The sequence below is a fragment of the Colobus angolensis genome, unplaced genomic scaffold (assembly GCF_000951035.1).
Source record: "Colobus angolensis palliatus isolate OR3802 unplaced genomic scaffold, Cang.pa_1.0 Scaffold216, whole genome shotgun sequence".
Taxonomy (NCBI): domain Eukaryota; kingdom Metazoa; phylum Chordata; class Mammalia; order Primates; family Cercopithecidae; genus Colobus; species Colobus angolensis.
The window spans coordinates 1,421,933-1,440,224 of NW_012115333.1; the positions used below are offsets into that span (position 1 = coordinate 1,421,933).

The following is an 18,292-nucleotide window of genomic DNA, read 5'->3' on the forward strand; positions in this document are numbered from 1 at the left end:
ACTGCTGGGATTACAGGTATGAGCCACGCCTGGCCTCTACCATTTTTCTGTGTGTACTTCTCAACTCTGCCTCCTACTACTTAGCTGACCTTTTAATCTACATTCAGTTCATGCTCTCTACTTCAAGTATAGTAAAACGTCCATAAATGTTTGTTGAGTAAATGAATGAAAGACAGACACTCTCTATCCCATTTTCTCTAAGTGTCCCAACTGTGTTCCACTACCATCTTCAAGTCTTAGGAGTATGCTATTCATTGTGCCAGAAATGTCTCGCAGTTGCTCCCAAGACTGTATTTCCTTTTCTGTCTTACAACACAGCAATAGTCACCTCTTTCATGGCATTTTCTTAAATTACACCTCCTTGGTTTGGCTTTATAGTCACTCTTAAAAACTCGCGCGGTGGCTCATGCCTGTAATCCCAACACTTTCGGAGGTCAAGGGCAGATCACCTGAGGTCAGGAGTTCGAGACCAGCCTGACCAACATGGAGAAACCCCGTCTCTACTAAAAATATAAAATTAGCCAGGTGTGGTGGCGGGCACCTGTAATCCCAGCTACTTGGGAGGCTGAGGCTGGAGAATCACTTGAACCCGGGAGGAAGAGGCTGCGGTGAGCCGAGATTGCACCATTGCACTTCAGCCTGGGCAATAAGAGCGAAACTCGGTCTCAAAAGAAAAAAACACAACAAACAAACCAAAAACTCCCCAGTCCATCTCCCTGAGATGAATATGCTACCATATTCTCTATGGTAGGCTACTATTCCTTTACCTTGTATTCCCATTAGATTATAAACTCTCTGAAGCTAAGGATGAGTTCTTAGTTTCACCACGAGCACATGGTATGTTGCATTCTTGATGATTCTGACTGACCAAATGATTTACTACCATGGCTGTCTATACCTTATGACTTGCTTCATCCTGGTGGTGTGGGTTTATAAGGCTCAGTTCCCCAGGTGATGAGCTATAGGCTAATCAAATCAAATAACGTAGGAAGCCAGCTAAGGTAACTTGTGAACTGTTCTCTTTAAGTGGAACGTGGCTGCAGGGCACAGTTGGGGACCAACTGTAATGCCTGGGAAGTTAATGTTTCAACATAAAACATCTAGGTTTGAGCAGGACTATCATTGTGTAAGCAAATAAAGCATGCCTAAGTCAGATTGTTCCTAACTAGCCTTAACTTAATATGTTTGATCTTAATTATTAGCTTTTTCTGTAATTCCTTTTGTTCCTTAGTCTAGGGAGTGAAATCACTCTGTTAGGCAAAGATAAAGTACCCACTCAACTTCTGGTCTAAGGTTTTTACTGACATAACCATGATGTGGGGGAAGCAAACTGGACTTGGAGTCAGAATATTTGGTTTCTAGTCCTGACTGTCACGTAGTTTTATGACCTTGCGCAAGGTCGTTTCCCTCCTGTGGGTCAGGGGTCCCTCTGGAAAATGCAAATAATGAATATCTCACTGGATTTTTTTTTTTTTGAGACAGAGTCTCAATCTTGTTGCCCAGGCTGGAGTGCAATGGCATGATCTCAGCTCACCGGAACCTCCACCTCCCGGGTTCGAGCGATTCTCCTGTCTCAGCCTCCCGAGTAGCTGGGACTACAGGCATGTGCCATCACGCCCGGCTAATCTTATATTTTTAGTAGAGGTGAGGTTTCTTCCTGTTAGTCAGGCTGGTCTCAAACTCCCAACCTCAGGTGATCTGCCCGCCTTGGCCTCCCAAAGTGCTGGGATTACAGGTGTGAGCCACTGCACCTGGCCCTTCACTGGATTTTTTGTGGTGATTAAAAGTGGTAATATATATGAGAATGGTTTATAAACTGTAAAATGCTATAAAAACATGAAGAATTGTTCTGATCATTTTGGTATCAGCTTCAATGAAATGGTATGGAATATTACCTATTCAAATTGATAAGAACCTGAAAACAAGAAGAAAGCCAACTTGTGCACTCAAGCAGCCCCAGGTTCTACACAGAGATGGCCCAACAAGCCCCCCCTTTAGTGGAGTCAGTGCCTCTAAATGGTAGCTAAAGGGTATGGGGCCAACACATTCCTAGATTCAGAAAACTATCCCAGTGGCAGTGAATGAATACTAAGAATTAGAATCCCTGACAAAGTTGAAGAGCTAGGCCAGGCGCAGTGGCTCACACCTGTAATCCCAGCAATTTGAGAGACCGAGGCAAACAGATTGCTTGAGGCCAGGAGTTCGAGACCAGCCTGGCCAACATGGTGAAACCCTGTCTTTACTAAAAATACAAAATTAGCTGGGTGTGGTGGCGCATGTCTGTGATCCCAGGTACTCAGGAGGCTGAGACACGAGAATCACTTGAACTTGGGAGGCGGAGGTTGCATTGAGCTGAGAATGCGCCATTGCACTCCAGCCTGGGTGACAGAGTGAGACTCTGACTCCAAAAACAACAACAACAACAAAACAAAACAAAAAAAGTTGAAGAGCTGGCTCCTACCCCTTGGATGTTCTTCCTGGACACCTTAACTAATTTTGTTGGCTTCCATTCCTCATCATCCCCCTCATCATCGTCACCATCACCATCACCATCCTCATGCTCATTCACAGAAGGCTCTGAACAATATTTTAGATCCTCGATGTCCATGCTTTGCTCCAGGAACTTTTCTTTAACACGAGAAGGTTTTGGCTAAGAAAAAAGGTTTGGAGTAGTTTAGTTATTTCATAAAAATTAAAAACTACATATGCATCATATCTTCCCAGTAACTGTTGCCAGCTATATTCTCAGAGCAAAGATTTCAGACTCTCTCAAATTCACCCCACTTGGCTTTACCAATCAGAAGAAATTCTGCTTTAGCCTTTGGCTTTGCAGAGTCTTTGAAGGCAGTGAAATTGGAGGCTGACCAATCTGAGGGAGGAAAGGGAAACTCATGATATGATGAGATAAGTATCTTTGGATGGACAGTTGAACATTATTGCTCTTTTCTCCTGTTCCTCCTTCTCAGCTGTGTTAAATAATGCCTGTCCGTGGCCCAAAGTCAGCTTTCTGAGGAGTGAGAGTGCCTACTTTCCTTAGGATTGAACTGCAGTTTTATCTGGGACTCCAAAGAAATGTGAGATGCTAGAATTTGGGAATTTTAACTGTCAACCTCTTATAAAGGGCAATTTTAGCACACTTACCCCAAACCTACGCTGTGCAAAGGTATCACAGGCACTGATCATTTTACCTTAGGTGGGACATATTCAAAAGAAGAGTCTGGAGATAGAAGGGTATCCTTAGGAAGATGTTTCTGTCTGCTGGCTACCTGGAGGAGGGTCAGTTTCTATTTGAAAAGAAGAGACAAAGTATATAATGCAGGACAGCTTCTGGGAGTGTTCATGACTAAAACAGATACCAGACCTAGGCTAGCTCAATGTTAAACCATAGTAAAGTGAGGCAGGATTATAGTAGAGTACGTTGACTCCCACTTTCCAATATCAACAATATTAGATTCAGAAAATGGCAAATTTAAAAACTTATGTTTATTCCACTTTGAAATGCACAGGTCACATGGAAACTAAGTATAGACCTCATGAAATAGAGCCAAGTCACCACAATGGGGATTGGTCCCAAGAGCTGGCCTCAGTAGCAACAGGGTCTCTTAGGGCTTATCAAGTGGGTGGGAAACTATTACCTGCTTGATTATTTCATTCTCTCGGAGAAGCTGCTGATTTTGCTCACACACTTCTCGCATCTTCTCAAGTTCTTCATCCTATTTCCAGATAGTGCAGTGATATGTGGGGTTATTTTGGGCACTACATGTGGGTTACCAAACAACTCACATAGATGAAAACATACTGCTGCCAAGTTGCTGGCAGCAGATGGTTTTTGCACAGCAGGCATTGGCACCCAGAAAAATGTCTGATTCCCAGTTCCTAGGTGACCTGAATGCCACTTCTATTCCAATGCTCCCCAGCAGCTCTGACCACACTCATAGGAACCACACACTCTGCCTGACAAGCCTTCCTTATTCTTTTCCACTCCTTAGCTTCATATCCCTTATTCACATTGGGATGCTGATTAAGAAACCCGCAGAAACTTAGCTCTATTTTCTTGAAGTCTATAGATGCTTCTCTTTACCCTTCTTAACACAGACCAGGCAGTTTACTTGCCACTTTAATAAGCCTGACTGAACTACCTGGCACCTAAGACAACCAGATCCATGCATACAACCTTAACTAGTTTGCTTGTGTCTTAGATGGAAGGTGCCAAGGAAACCCTACAGACTGGTGGTTCAGGAAAGATTCTAAGTTAGACTAAAATAGTGCTACAACATGCTACTAAAGGGTGTGGTGTTCCTAGCCTCTGGAAGATATTCAGACCCCAGGCATTTTACAAATATGTCAGATTTGAATGTCCCTAGGATTCTAAGTAACTACTGGATGATTTCATTTCCTCAACTCTTTAGAGCTCAGGGTTGACGCCAAGAACCACAAGGCCTCAGAGTCTGGTATGGAGTATGTGCTGCCATTTTGGTACCAAAAATGAGGTTATTCCTATATGTGGCTACACTCTAAGTACCCCTAACCTGATCAAATAGGGCCTAAAGGCAGTAGAGGCTACCATTATATATCTTTTTTCCAGTAGGTAATTAACTATCTGCTGCCAGTACAAGGGTCTAAATGAGACAAGATTCTCAGTCAGTACTGTGAAACTCATCTCTGGAGACCTCTCCCTCTTGATCATACCTGACACTTCAGTGTGCTCAGCAGCTGCTGTTCCTTTTCGCTGACTGATTCCTCTAACTGCTTCTCTGCCATTTGGCTTTGCTGCAGCTGGCTGAGAAGGTACAGCACCTACAGAAAGACACGACCCAATGGGTAGTAACAAAGGTACCAAAGGGAAAAAGAAATTTTCACTTAGTTCAAGCAGTGATCCAGGTGACTGCTCCCTTGTGATTTAGAAGTAAACTGTTCTCATTTGCTCTCATGGCATGAAGTAGTGAGTACAGCATGGATATTTCTCAGCATAGTTTTTTTTTTCCTTTCTGTTGCCCAGGCTGGAGTGCAATGGCACGATCATGGCTCACAGCAACATCTGCCTCATGGGTTCAAGCGATTCTCCCACTTCAGCCTTATGAGTAGCTGGGATCAGAGGTGCACACCATCACACTCAGCTAATTTTCTGTATTTTATTGTAGAGATGGGGTTTCACTCTCCTGGACTCAAGCAATCTGCCTGCATTGGCCTCCCAAAGTGCTGGGATTACAGGCATGAGCCACCATGCTGGGCCTGTTTCTCAGCATGTTAATATTCATATTTAAGTTGGAAACTAAGAGCCATTGTCACTGGTATGTATAAAGTTAGACAAGTCACATCTCTGCTTCAGGTTTCTTTTTTTTTTTTTTTTTTTTTTTTTTTTGAGACAGAGTCTCGCTCTGCCCCCAGGCTGGATTGTAGTGGCCGGATCTCAGCTCACTGCAAGCTCCACCTCCCGGGTTCCCGCCATTCTCCTGCCTCAGCCTCCCGAGTAGCTGGGACTACAGACGCCCGCCACCTCGCCCGGCTAATTTTTTTGTATTTTTAGTAGAGATGGGGTTTCACCGTGTTAGCCAGGATGGTTTCGATCTCCTGACCTCGTGATCCGCCCGTCTCGGCCTCCCAAAGTGCTGGGATTACAGGCTTGAGCCACCGCGCCCGGCCCAGGTTTCTTCTTCTTTGCAAAATTTAGAAAAGGCCACATAGATTTTGAAAGAAATTTTATATCCCCACTTTTTTTTAAAAAAAACTAACGATACAAGGCAATGATAGTTTCACAGTGTAGCTTCTTGGCTTGCTAGAGTTTACCTTCTCTTGGTGCTGTTGCTCCATTCTGACCAGCTCAGCTTGTAACTCTGTCTCTATCTCAGCAAAATGATTTCGTTCCTCAAACAGCATCTTCTGCATGTCAGCACAGCTGGTCTTGCTCTGTTTCAGGCTGCTTTCAAGTTTGCTGACCTGTATTTTGGAGGAGACCAGCTGGAAGGAATAAAAGAAGATCAGTTTATCTGAAGAATGACCACCTTTCTTTCCCCCTTTCAATAGGCAGGGTAATGTCAGCTTTCTTGAAAGGGTCTGAGAAAAATTCCTCCACGTCCAAGTCTATTCTTATTTTTTCATGTCATATGGATTCCAACATTGAATAGTAAATATACTATTGTTCTATTCTCAGGCCAAGAGTCCACATTTCTGCTGAGACATGTATCTTGAGGCTAGAAGCCACTGCTAAGGCCATTTTATTTCTTGCTCTGCCTCAAGGTAAGAGTAAACCTAACCCGAACAGTATCTGACAATTACAAATTCTGATATTTACGAAGTTCTTCCTTAATTTTTAAGTGAAATCCACAGGACACACTCTTATGGCCAGTTATGTCCCATTTCAGAATGTCTATATTCACATGTTAGAACTCGTAGACTGAGACTGCAGATCTGGCTCTTCAGGCTACATGATATCCTACACTGGCCTAGTTTTACATTCACTACTAGCCCAGATGGTGAACATCATAAGTATCAGTGTTCACAAGACTGATCAAGATTTCCTTAGTAGAACAAATCTGCTAAGCTAACACAAAAATGTATAAAGGGTAGCATTGTTTAAACTTGTAGGTTTGGAGTTTGTATGCTTGTCTTGAGTGAAAATGCTTCAATCACCAGAGGCACTCAATTTTCATTCCTCTGGTGACAATGTAAGGTGACATATCATTTTAAGGTCAGCAAAGATGGCTTTTCCTTAAAATGAATCTTTATATGTCAAAAGATGCTTAGGTTTTCCCTTTTCTAGACTGGATCTTAAATTTTTGAATATACATCTCATAGGGGTTTTAAAAAGTAGTACAGTATAACAGTTGATGTTTAGCCAGTGACCCACTATGGCATTTTGGTCTTTCCTAATAACAACAGCTAACATGCATTCAGCACTTGCTATAGGCCAGTCACGACGGGCATCAATTTGTGAGTCATATTATATTTTTGTAAGTGACTGGCCTGTACTTGCTTACACCAACCTTTATCTACTAAACTCTCTAATGTTAGTGTTATTGGGGTTTCTACCATGAAAAGTGACAATAACACTATGACAATATTTCAAGGCTAACATCTCATTTCAATCTACACAGCCAGCCCCCTAACTGCTGGTTAGAGTGATGTTTACCTCTCCAATCAAGTATTTCAGGGCACACTTGGCTTCCAGAATGGTGGCAATATTCTCCCAGCGTTGTTTTGGCCTGTCTTCACTTTCCGCATCCAGCAGCTTCTGCTGTAGGTCAGCAATCTGAGCACTCCTTCAGGGAAAGAAACAGTGAGCCTTACTGCAAGTAGCCTGAACATCAAGGAGAAGGGGGAAGAGCTCTAAGGAGAAACTTCAAATAATTTTATGGATGGAGCTATCAGTTAAATATCATTTAAATAATGTTTGAGTCATCTGGTTAGGATTTTACACAGTATCGCAAATCCTGTAACAAAGGACTCTAGTGGCTCCAGTGGCGCAGTCGGTTAGCGCACGGTACTTATAAGACAAAGGACTCTAAGAGACTATCTAAATGGTTTTATTCTATTAAATACTGGTTGAAATAAATGGGTCATAAAGTGGGACTTGGAAACACTTATCACAGTAAGGCTTTTCTTGTAATGGATTGAGTAAAATATGTTAGTTTGTCTTGGGGCCATATAAGCTCAGACTGTGACATGGTGGTCCACCCATGCAAGGATAAGATTCAGGCTGGAGACCTGAAGGAAAAATCTCAAAAGAACAAACAGGTAGATATGCTCTTTACTACAATCGAGTACCAAAATGATACCCAGGGCTGGCATTGTGAGAGGTTATCTTGATGTGCCTGCCACAAGACCGAGAAGTTTCTAAGAAGACTAGATATTTTGACCCTGGTTATAGCTTCCGGGTACTTTCTGATCAAGTATGTCCTAGACCAAAGTCTCCACAGTATTTCAGTTTCATTAATAGCTTTCTTCTCAAATTTCTTCTGTGTCTAGTGAGAAAGAGCATACCAGCATGTGCTTCATATGCAGTGATAAGTTTGGTACTATAAGGAAGATGGGTACGAAAATAATCTGAGACTGTAGTTCTCAAATTTTGGGGTCTCAGGACCCCTTTACACTCTTAAAAATTATTGAAGTCATCTAGGACATTCTGTTCACATGTGTTATACCCATAGAGATTTATAGTATTAGAAAGTACAACTGAAAAAAATTTTAGCTGGGCGCAGTGGCTCACGCCTGTAATCCCAGCACTTTGGGAGGCTGAGGTGGGTGGATCACCTGAGGTCAAGAGTTCGAGACCAGCCTGGCCAACCTGGTGAAGCGCCGGCTCTACTAAAAATACAAAAATTAGCCGGGCATGGTGGTGGGTGCCTGTAATCCTAGCTACTTGGGAGGCTGAGGCAGGAAAATCACTTGAACCCAGGAGGTGGAGGTTGCAGTGAGCTGAGATCGTGCCATTGTACTCCAGCCTGGGAGACAGAGCAAGACTCCATCTCAAAAAAAACAATTATTAATTCACTCAAAAATCATAAACTTATGCCGGGCCACGTACTTCATGCCTGCAATCCCAGCACTTCGGGAGGCCCAGGCGGGCAGATCATGAGGTCAGGAGATCGAGACCATCCTGGCCAACATGGTGAAACCCTGTCTCTACTACAAACACAAAAATTAGCTGGGGGTGGTGGTGCGTGCCTGTAATCCTAGCTACTTGGGAGGCTGAGGCAGGAAAATCGCTTGAACCCAAGAGGTGGAGGTTGCAGTGAGCTGAGATCGTGCCATTGTACTCCAGCCTGGGAGACAGAGCAAGACTCCATCTCAAAAAAAACAATTATTAATTCACTCAAAAATCATAAACTTATGCCGGGCCACGTACTTCATGCCTGCAATCCCAGCACTTCGGGAGGCCCAGGCGGGCAGATCATGAGGTCAGGAGATCGAGACCATCCTGGCCAACATGGTGAAACCCTGTCTCTACTAAAAATACAAAAAATTAGCTGGGCATGGTGGTGGGCACCTGTAGTCCCAGCTACTTGGGAGGCTGAGGCAGTAAAATCGCTTGAACCCAAGAGGTGGAGGTTGCAGTGAGCCGAGATCGCGTCATTGCACTCTGCCTGGGTGACAGAGCAAGAATCTGTCAAAAAACATAAAAAACAAAAACAAAAACATAAACCTATTATACATTACATATTTTCTGAAAAGTAGCATTTTCTGAGATAATAAATAGTAAGAAAAGGGATTATTTTACATTTTTGCAAATCTCTATAATGTCTGGCTTAGTTGAAGACAGCTGGATTCTTATGTCTCACTCTGTATGCAATCTTTTGTGACATGTTGTTCTAGTTGATGTAAATGAAGACAATCTGGCCTCAGATGAATATGCAGATGGGAAAAGGAGTATTTTAATAGCCTGTTCAGATAACTGCAAATAGTCTTCTTTGAGACTACACTAAAACTCAACAAGCAGTACCTCCTTAAGAGTTGGTTGCAATGTTGAATCTGAAACTTATTAATAAACCTTTTTGTATTCTCTCATATTAAAATTCATCAGTCTATCTTGCAATCTGAATGGCTCATTTACCAATACACGATTCTGTAAAATGCCATTTGGACAATATTAGTCCAGAGTCATGCAGATCTTCCAAATGTTAACACATTTCATTCTATAATATATATTTTTAAAAATCACACTTGTTAATATCACTACTGGTCTTATCAGAAAAGTTATGAAAAACTGTCAAGTTCACAGTGGCAGATACAAGTTTTCCAAATCCAAATTTTGTTTGAAAGCTCACATTTTGTCTTAGGTAACACTGTCAGCTGTTTTCCTTAAAGCAACAGGCTCGCTCTGTTCTTTTTGAGAAAATGTCTGCCAAGTAACCAAGTCTTAATAACCACAGTTTGTCTGTCAGTTGTTCATTGAAGTAAAAATGATGTCCCATGAAAAAAGAGGCCTATTGAGCTCACACCTCAAACAATTGCACACAGTGCTTTTCTTGAGACGACCATATTCAGCATGCAGCAGAAGTGCTTTCTGTGTTCTCCCTGTTTCGTCACACAGGCTGTAACACAGACATGAACTCTAGGGTCCAGATTTAGTAAAATGAACAACTTTCACTGCTTTCACAACACCACTCTTAATTAAGACTGGCCTGGTTTTTTAAAACCTGAGAGTATGTAGTGGTGAAGCATACAATAACTACTAGTTCAGGTTGGTGCCACTGCTTTCATTCAGCCCAGGGTGTCAGCACTTTAGTCCACTATGCCGTTTGCATTTTCAGTGCAAATGCCAATGTAGCAAAAAAGGCAAATAAGGCCCTAATATTATTATGAAAATAGTTTTGATCACTTGGACTCCCTGAAAGGGCCTTGGAGCTCCCCAGGAATCTGCGGACCACACTTTGACAACCCTGGTCTAATGTAGAGTCCTTTCCTTCAACAAGCTTACAGTCTGTCTTTAGAATGACAAAATTAATAAACATAAAACAATAAACACAAAGATAACATGTCAGCAGTATGTCATAATTGAGTATCATAAGTTCTGAAAGAGTTTAGAGAGAAAGGAAGATTAGTGAGGGATTAAAAAGTCAGGGAAGGCTTCTGGAAGAGGTGGGGCACAATACTTCAGAGTTGTCACCTATCATTGGCCCTTTCCTGTCTTCTCTGACAATTCATGTCCCTTATCTATTCCAAAATTTAGTTTAAGTCTCATCAGTTCTAAAAAATTTCTCCTAACTAAACTCACTTCTAATTCCTTCTACTTGGCACCTTACGCATATGGTATGCAGGTAAATTTTTAACAACTAGCACTTAAAAAACCAGCCCTTGGCTGGACACAATGGCTCATGCCTGTAATCCTGGAACTTTGGGAGGCCGAGGCAGGTCGATCACTTGAGGCCAGCCACTGTGCTCCAGCCTGGGCAACAGAGTGAGACTGTCTCAAAACAAACAAACATAAAACAAAAACAAACAAAAACCCCAGCCCTGATTTGTAACTTTTGTCAGTTTCTGTGGTGTAAATATTCTCACCATAATCAATTGTAAACTAACAATGGTTTACAACATTCTTGAAATTTTAACAAATGATTCCAGGACACCACTGTGAGTAATGATACTATTTCCACCTGAGAGCAAGGGCAAAGTCATCTATTTTTTCTGTATATCCCAACTGCATCCAGTGTAGCACAAAGCAGGAACTCAAAGGTTGAGTGATTTATAGATGTATCCCAAGATAAAGTTAGTATGTATTACTAAAACCAGATTAAATGATCCCAAGGTCTTCTGGACAATAAAAATCTATTATCCTAAAACACAATAAAATCTCTGTCCAGGTTCTGTTCCTTCTAGATTTCATAAACTGCTTAAAATAATCATGATTAGAAGAGGCTGTGTAGCATAACTTCTGGTGTAGGGCCAGGAGATGAGGGACAGAAGAACATTCATTGATCACTTCTTTTCTTTCTACTTTTTAGAGCCAATACAAGTGACCATGGCACAGGGAACACAGCCTGAAGAGTTCCTGAGAAAGTGCAGCCTTCACTGAGCCCTTCTATTCCTTCTCTTTTCTTTCTTTTCTCTTTCTTTTTCCTTCCTTTCCTTTCTTTTCTTTCTTTCTGTCTGTCTGTCTTTCATTTTTGACACGGAATCTCACTCTGTTGCCCAGGAGTGCAGTGGCACGATCTCGGCTCACCACAACCTCTGCCTCCCAGGTTCAAGAGATTCTCCTGCCTCAGCCTCACGAGTAGCTGGGACTACAGGTGCTTGCTACCATGCCTGGCTAATTTTTTGTATTTTTAGTAGAGATGGGGTTTCACTGTGTTAGCCAGGATGGTCTCGATCTCCTGCCTCGGCCTCCCAATGCTGGGATTACAGGAGTGAGCCACCGTGCCCGGCCATTTTTTTATTTTTTTGAGACAGAATCTTGCTCTATCGCCCAGGCTGGAGTGCAATGGCACAATCTCGGCTCACTGCAACCTCTGCCTCCTAGGTTCAAGAGATTCTCCTGCCTCAGCCTCCCGAGCAGCTGGGATTACAGGTGTCCGCCACCACGCCCAGCTAATTTCTTTTGTATTTTTAGTAGAGACGGGGTTTCACCATGTTGGCCAGGCTGGTCTTGAACTCCTGGCCTCAGGCAATCCACCTGCCTTGGCCTCCCAAAGTGCTGGGATTACAGGCATGAGCCACCGCACCTGGCCCATTGAGCACTTCTAATATGCTAAGTACTGTTATGTACTTTACTAATTTCATTTAATGCTCATGACAACTTTACTTACATGTTATAGCTATTTTCTTGATGATCTCTAAAATTCACCTTCTGTGTTGTTGCTCTTCTATTATTATTTCTTTGGTTCCTCTAAAATTCTGTTATTGGTTCTACATCTTAGAGACACCACTGCATCAAAAATTATGGTGCCTGACTCTAGTTATCAGTTAAAAAAATAATAAAGAGAAAAAATTGTGCTGTATTGTAAAAAGCATGGGCTTTGGAATTAGAGTGTGTTTTGAATCCCAGCTCTGTTGTTTGTTAGCCAGTTAATTACCTTTGGCAAATTTCTTAAGATCGCTGAATTTCCTTTTAAAAATTAACCAATTAACCAGTTTATTTATTAAAAAGCCAGTCAAATTTAGCAGCGAGGGGGCTGTATACCAACTTTAGTGACACTAATGTTAATAAGTTCTGATAACCCACTTCCATATGACCAAGTTAATTTTAGATCTCTAAAATGAGAAGAATGACACTTACCTCATAAGGCATCAAAGGGATTGAATAAGAAAATGTATCTAAGATACCTAGTACAGTGTTTGGTTTAAAAAAAATTGTTATTTTCTCGCGTTTTTCCACCATCACAAGGCTTTTGAATCACTGGATTAATAGGTTCTATCTTTGATTCCAGGCATAAATTTTTATAATGGCTTAGAGATAGTCCCTGTTACCTGAATTCCATTTCAGTCTCTAGGCTTTCAATCTGCTTTGTAATAGAATCTTCTGACTCCGAAACTTGACCACGCACTTCAGTAAGGGAGAATGTACGCCTCTGTAAATAATAGTGGGAACAAGGGTGAAATACTAAAAGGAAAGTAATCCTCCAAAGCTATGAGGATTTCTGGGGAATGTAGAGTCTGATTACTGGCAACGTTTTCTCATAAGGGTACTTACCCGGAGTTTAGGAGGTGGATTCTCCCCAGATTCCTTTTTTTCTTTGAGTTGAGCCACATCTTGAGCCAGGATCTTTCTATCTTCAAGGAGGTCATTCAGATGTCGTTTGGCTTCCTCAGTACTGACCATAACCTCAATTTCGTTTCCAAGCCAATTCTGGAAGAGAAATCAGTGATGTCTGGGTTAGGGATGAGGAATCACTGGCTCATGAGCTAGATTCAGCTCCAGACTTAACTTATTTGAACCAGAGCCCAAGTAACTACAAGTGTGATATCCATTCATACCTACACTTACCAAAAATGTCAGTACCTCTCAAAGAGCCTTTAACAGTAACATGCCAAAAGGTCACAAGAAAGAGACTTTCTCCAGAAAATCTTGCTCCAGATTCCTAGTATTTCTATGTGCCCTGTTCTTTATTTTCTCCATTTTTTCCTTTGCCCTTAACATAATAAAAAATTGAATATTTTATGATCTATTCCATTTAATAAATAAATATCCATTTTTAATTTTTAAAGGAGATGAATGGGATTTTTAAAAAAGGAAACAAAATTCAGTAAATTCACTTTTTATTTATTTATTTAGACAGGGTGTCGCTCTGTCGCCCAGGCTGGAGTGCAGTGTTGTGATCTCAGCTCACTGCAACCTCTGCCTCCCAGGTTCAAGCAGTTCTCATGCCTCAGCCACCCAGGTAGCTGGGATTACAGGCACGCGCCACCACGCCTGGCTAATTTTTGTATTTTTAGTACAGATGGGGTTTCACCATGTTGGCCAGGCTGGTCTTGAACTGCTGGCCTCAAGTGATCCACCCACCTTGACCTCCCAAAGTGCTGGGATTACTGGTGTGAGCCACCATGCCCAGCCAAAATTCACTTTTTAAAACAGTAACTATCCTTGAGAATATTGCTGCTTTTAATGAAGGTATACCATGCTAATAGTAATCAAAAGAAAGCTGGAGTGATCATATTAGAATCAGATGAAGTAGAATTCCTATCAAAAAATAAAACTAGGGATAAAAATGATTCATGATAAAGGAGCCGATTGTTCAAAGAATATAATCCTTAATGTTTACATCCCTAATAACAAAGCGCCAAAATACATGAAACAAAATCATGTACAAGTAACAAACAGCAAGATGATAGCTCAAACCTACCTGTATCAATAATCGCATTAAATGTAAATGGTCTAAACACCCCAATTAAGTTGTAGAGATTTTCAGATTGGATTTAAAAAGCTAGACATGGCTGGGCACAGTGGCTCACACCTGTAGTCCCAGCACTTTGGGAGGATCACTTGAGGCCCATAGTTCAAGACCAGCCTGAGCAACATAGTGAGACCTGGTCTCTACAAAAAGTAGAAAAATTAGCCAGGTATGGTGGTATACGCCTGTAGTCTCAGCTATTCAGGAGACTGAGATGGGAGAATCACTTGAGTCCAGGCATTTGAGGTTACAGTGAACTATGATCATGCCACTGCACTCCAGCCTGGGTAACAGAGTGAGATCCTGTCTATGGAAAAAAAAAAGCTAGACCCAAATATATGCTGCCTATAAGAACCACACCTTGGCTGGGTGTGGTGGCTCACACCTGTAATCCCAGCACTTTGGGAGGCTGAGACAGGTAGATCACTTGACCCCAGGAATTTGAGACTAGCTTGAGCAACATGGTGAAACCCCATCTCTACAAAAAATACAAAAATTAGCCAGGCACAGTAGCATGTGCCTGTAGTCTGAGCTACTTGGGAGGATGAAGTAGTAGAATCATTTGAGCCCAAGAGGTTAAGGCTACAGTGAGCCGTGATTGTGCTACTGCACTCCAGCCTGGGCAACAGAGCAAGACCTTGTCTAAAAAAAAAAAAAAAAGAAAAGAAAGAAAAAGAAAAAGAAAAGAAAAAAAAAAACACACCTTAAAAATGAAGGCACAAATAGGTTAACATTAAATACACCATGACAAAAAAAAAAAGAACATGCTAACATTAACAAAAAGAAAGTTGGAGGGGCTACAGTAATACCATACAAAGTAGATATTAGAACAAAGAATATTACCAAGAATAAAGAAGTCCATTTCATAATAATACAGGGGTCAATTAATTCTAAATGTAGAACTCCAAGGAAAAACTCCATAATTATATTTGGAGATTTCAATACCTATTTCCCAATAATTGATAAGACGAGTATGCAGAAAATCAGCAAGGATACAATAGACGTTAACAGCACAATCAATTAAATCAACATGATTGACATTTATAGACACTCCATCCAACAACAGCAGAATACCCATTCTTCTCAAGTACACACAGAACATTTACTAAGATTGATCATACTCTGGACCATAAAATAAGTCTCAATAAGTTCAAAAGGATTCAAGTCATATGAAGTATGTTCTCTGACCATATTAGAATTAAATTGGAAATCAATAACAAAAAGACATTTGGAAAAATTCACAAACATTTGGAAACTAAATAACACTTCTAAATAACCCACGGGTCAAAGAAAAAAAATCAATAAGAAAATTAGAATATATTTTGAATTGAATGAAAATGAAAACATAACATTATGAAAATTTGTGGGATATTATTAAAGGAGTAGTTAAGGGGAAACTTATGGCACGGAATGCCTATATTAAAAAAGAAATAAATCAATGACCTTAGTTTCTTCCTTAAGTAAAAAAAGATGACCAAAATAAATCCAAAGTATGCAGAAGTAAAAAAAAAAAAAAAAAGATCTGGGAGGCGGAGCTTTCAGTGAGCTGATATGACGCCACTGCACTCCAGCCTGGGTGACAGAGTGAGACTCTGTCTCAAAAATAATAATAATAGTTATAATAATAATAAGATCAGAGTAGAAATTAATGAGTTGGGAGTTGTTTTGAAATTTTTTATTGTGGTAAAATATATATAACATAAAAATTACCATTTTACCCATTATAAGAATGACAAACCTCCAGCTGGACTGATTGAGAAAAATGAGAAAGCATACAAACAGGAATGAGATAGTTGACATCATTACATATTTTTAAAATTTTTATTTTAAAAAACAGAGATGGGTTCTTGCTATGTTGCCCAGGCTGGTCTCGAATTCCTGGGCTCAAGTGATCCTCCCATCTCAGCCTCTCTAAGTGCCAGTATTATAGGCATAAGCAGTCGTACCTGGCTGAGATTTTATAGATATTAGAACCATAAAGGAATATGATGAACAACTTTATGCCAATACATTTGACAACTAAAATGAAACAGGCAAGTTCTCTGAAACACACAAGCTACCAAAGCTTACTCAAGGAGACTTTGAACAATCCTTTATCTATTTTTAAAACTTTATTTTAGTTAACATCCCTCTCCCCAAAAAGCAAAACTAAGCAAGAAACATAAATCTCTCTAGTCACAGATGGCTTTCCTGGTAAATTCTACCAAATTTTTAAGAAAGAAACAATATTAATTCTACACGAAATCTTCCAGATATTTGAAGAGAAACGACTACTTCCCAGCTCATTCTGAGGCCAGCATTACCTTGATACCAGAAACAGACCAAGGTGTTACAAAAAACTACACATCAGTATACCTCATGAACACAGATACAAAAATTTAAACAAGATTTTTAAAATGTATTTCTGAATTTAATAATACATAAAAAGGATGATATATCACAATTAAATAGAGTTTATCCAAGAAATGCAAGGTTGGAATGGAATATTACACAGCCATAAAAAAGAACAAAATCACATCCTTTGTAGTAACATGAATGCAGCTGGAAGCTATTATCCTCAGAGAATTAATGCACGAACAGAAAATCAAATATCACATGTTCTCACTTCTAAGTGGGAGCTAAACACTGAGTACACATGGATAGGAGGAAGGGAACAATAGACACCAGGGCCTACTTGAGGGTGAAGGGTGGGAGGAGGGTGAGGACTGAGAAACTACCTATTGGGTATCATGCTGATTATCTGTGTGACAAAATTATCTGTACATGAAACTTGCAACATGCAATTTACCCACGTAACAAACCTGCACATGTAATCCTTGAACCTAAAGTAAAAGTTGGAAAGAAAAAAAAAAGAAATGCAAGGTTGGTTCCATATTTGAACATCAGTCAAAATAATTCACCAAATCAACTAACTAGAGACAAAAAGTATTTCAAAAAAATTAACTACAGTTAACAAACTTAATGGTGAAAGACAGAATGCTTTCCCCCTAAGATCAGGAAGAACAGAAGGATGTCTATTCTCACCACTCCTATTCATCGTCATCCTGAAGGTTCTCACCAATGCAATAGGGCAAGTAGGAGACATGATAGACATACAGATTAGAAAGGAAGAAATAAAATTGTATTTACAGACAGCATGATAGTCTACACAGAAAATCCTAAAAACCTATAAAAAGGCTAGAATAATAAAGGCATGAGATAAAAGTTAATATACAAAAATAAATTGTATTTCTATATACCAGCAATAAACAACTAACTGGATAAACAATTTGGCATTTTCTTACAAAGTTAAGCATACACTTATCATATGACCCAGCAGTCCCGCTCTTAGGTATTTACCCAAGTGAAATAATTAGTTTACATAGAAACGTGTATGGGTTTTTAACAGTAGCTTTATTCGTAATTGCCAAAACCTAAGGAAAAAAAAAACTCTAAGATATCCTTCAACAGGTGAATGGATAAACAAACTGTGCTATATCCATACAATGAAATACTACTTAACAACAAAAAAAACATGCAAACTACAGATACACAAACAACACAAATTAATCTCAAATGCATTATGCTAAGTGAAGGAAGTCATACTATATGTTTCTATTTCTATGACACTGATGGAAAGGGAATACAATAATGACAGAGTACAGATCAGTGTTCGTCAAGGACCAGGGGTGTGAGAGGAATTGGCTGTAAAAGACCTATTCTGTATCTTGATTGTTGTAGTGGTCACACAACTGTACATGTTGTCAAAACACATAGAACTGTACAACAAAAGGGTAAATTTTATTGTATTTCAATTATGCCTTGACAGAATAAATTAGGGAAAAATCCATGTCATTTGCCATATAACAGAATAAAGGGCCGGGCGCGGTGGCTCAATGGGCCGGGCGCGGTGGCTCAAGCCTGTAATCCCAGCACTTTGGGAGGCCGAGACGGGCGGATCACGAGGTCAGGAGATCGAGACCATCCTG

General features: G+C 40.4%; 1 protein-coding gene across 2 annotated transcripts in view; it reads right to left on the bottom strand.

Moving 5' to 3' along the window:
* KIF4A (kinesin family member 4A) overlaps positions 1-18,292 on the bottom strand; it is a 141,197-nt gene that overhangs the window by 11,882 nt on the left and 111,023 nt on the right. For both annotated transcript variants that reach the window (XM_011943144.1, XM_011943145.1), the window contains exons 21-28: positions 13,127-13,282; positions 12,904-13,004; positions 7,130-7,259; positions 5,788-5,958; positions 4,690-4,797; positions 3,636-3,713; positions 3,189-3,284; positions 2,462-2,650 (exon numbers count right to left, since the gene is read on the bottom strand). In XM_011943144.1, coding sequence (XP_011798534.1) covers positions 2,462-2,650; positions 3,189-3,284; positions 3,636-3,713; positions 4,690-4,797; positions 5,788-5,958; positions 7,130-7,259; positions 12,904-13,004; positions 13,127-13,282 — 1,029 coding nt within the window. The remainder of the gene's footprint in view (positions 1-2,461; positions 2,651-3,188; positions 3,285-3,635; positions 3,714-4,689; positions 4,798-5,787; positions 5,959-7,129; positions 7,260-12,903; positions 13,005-13,126; positions 13,283-18,292) is intronic.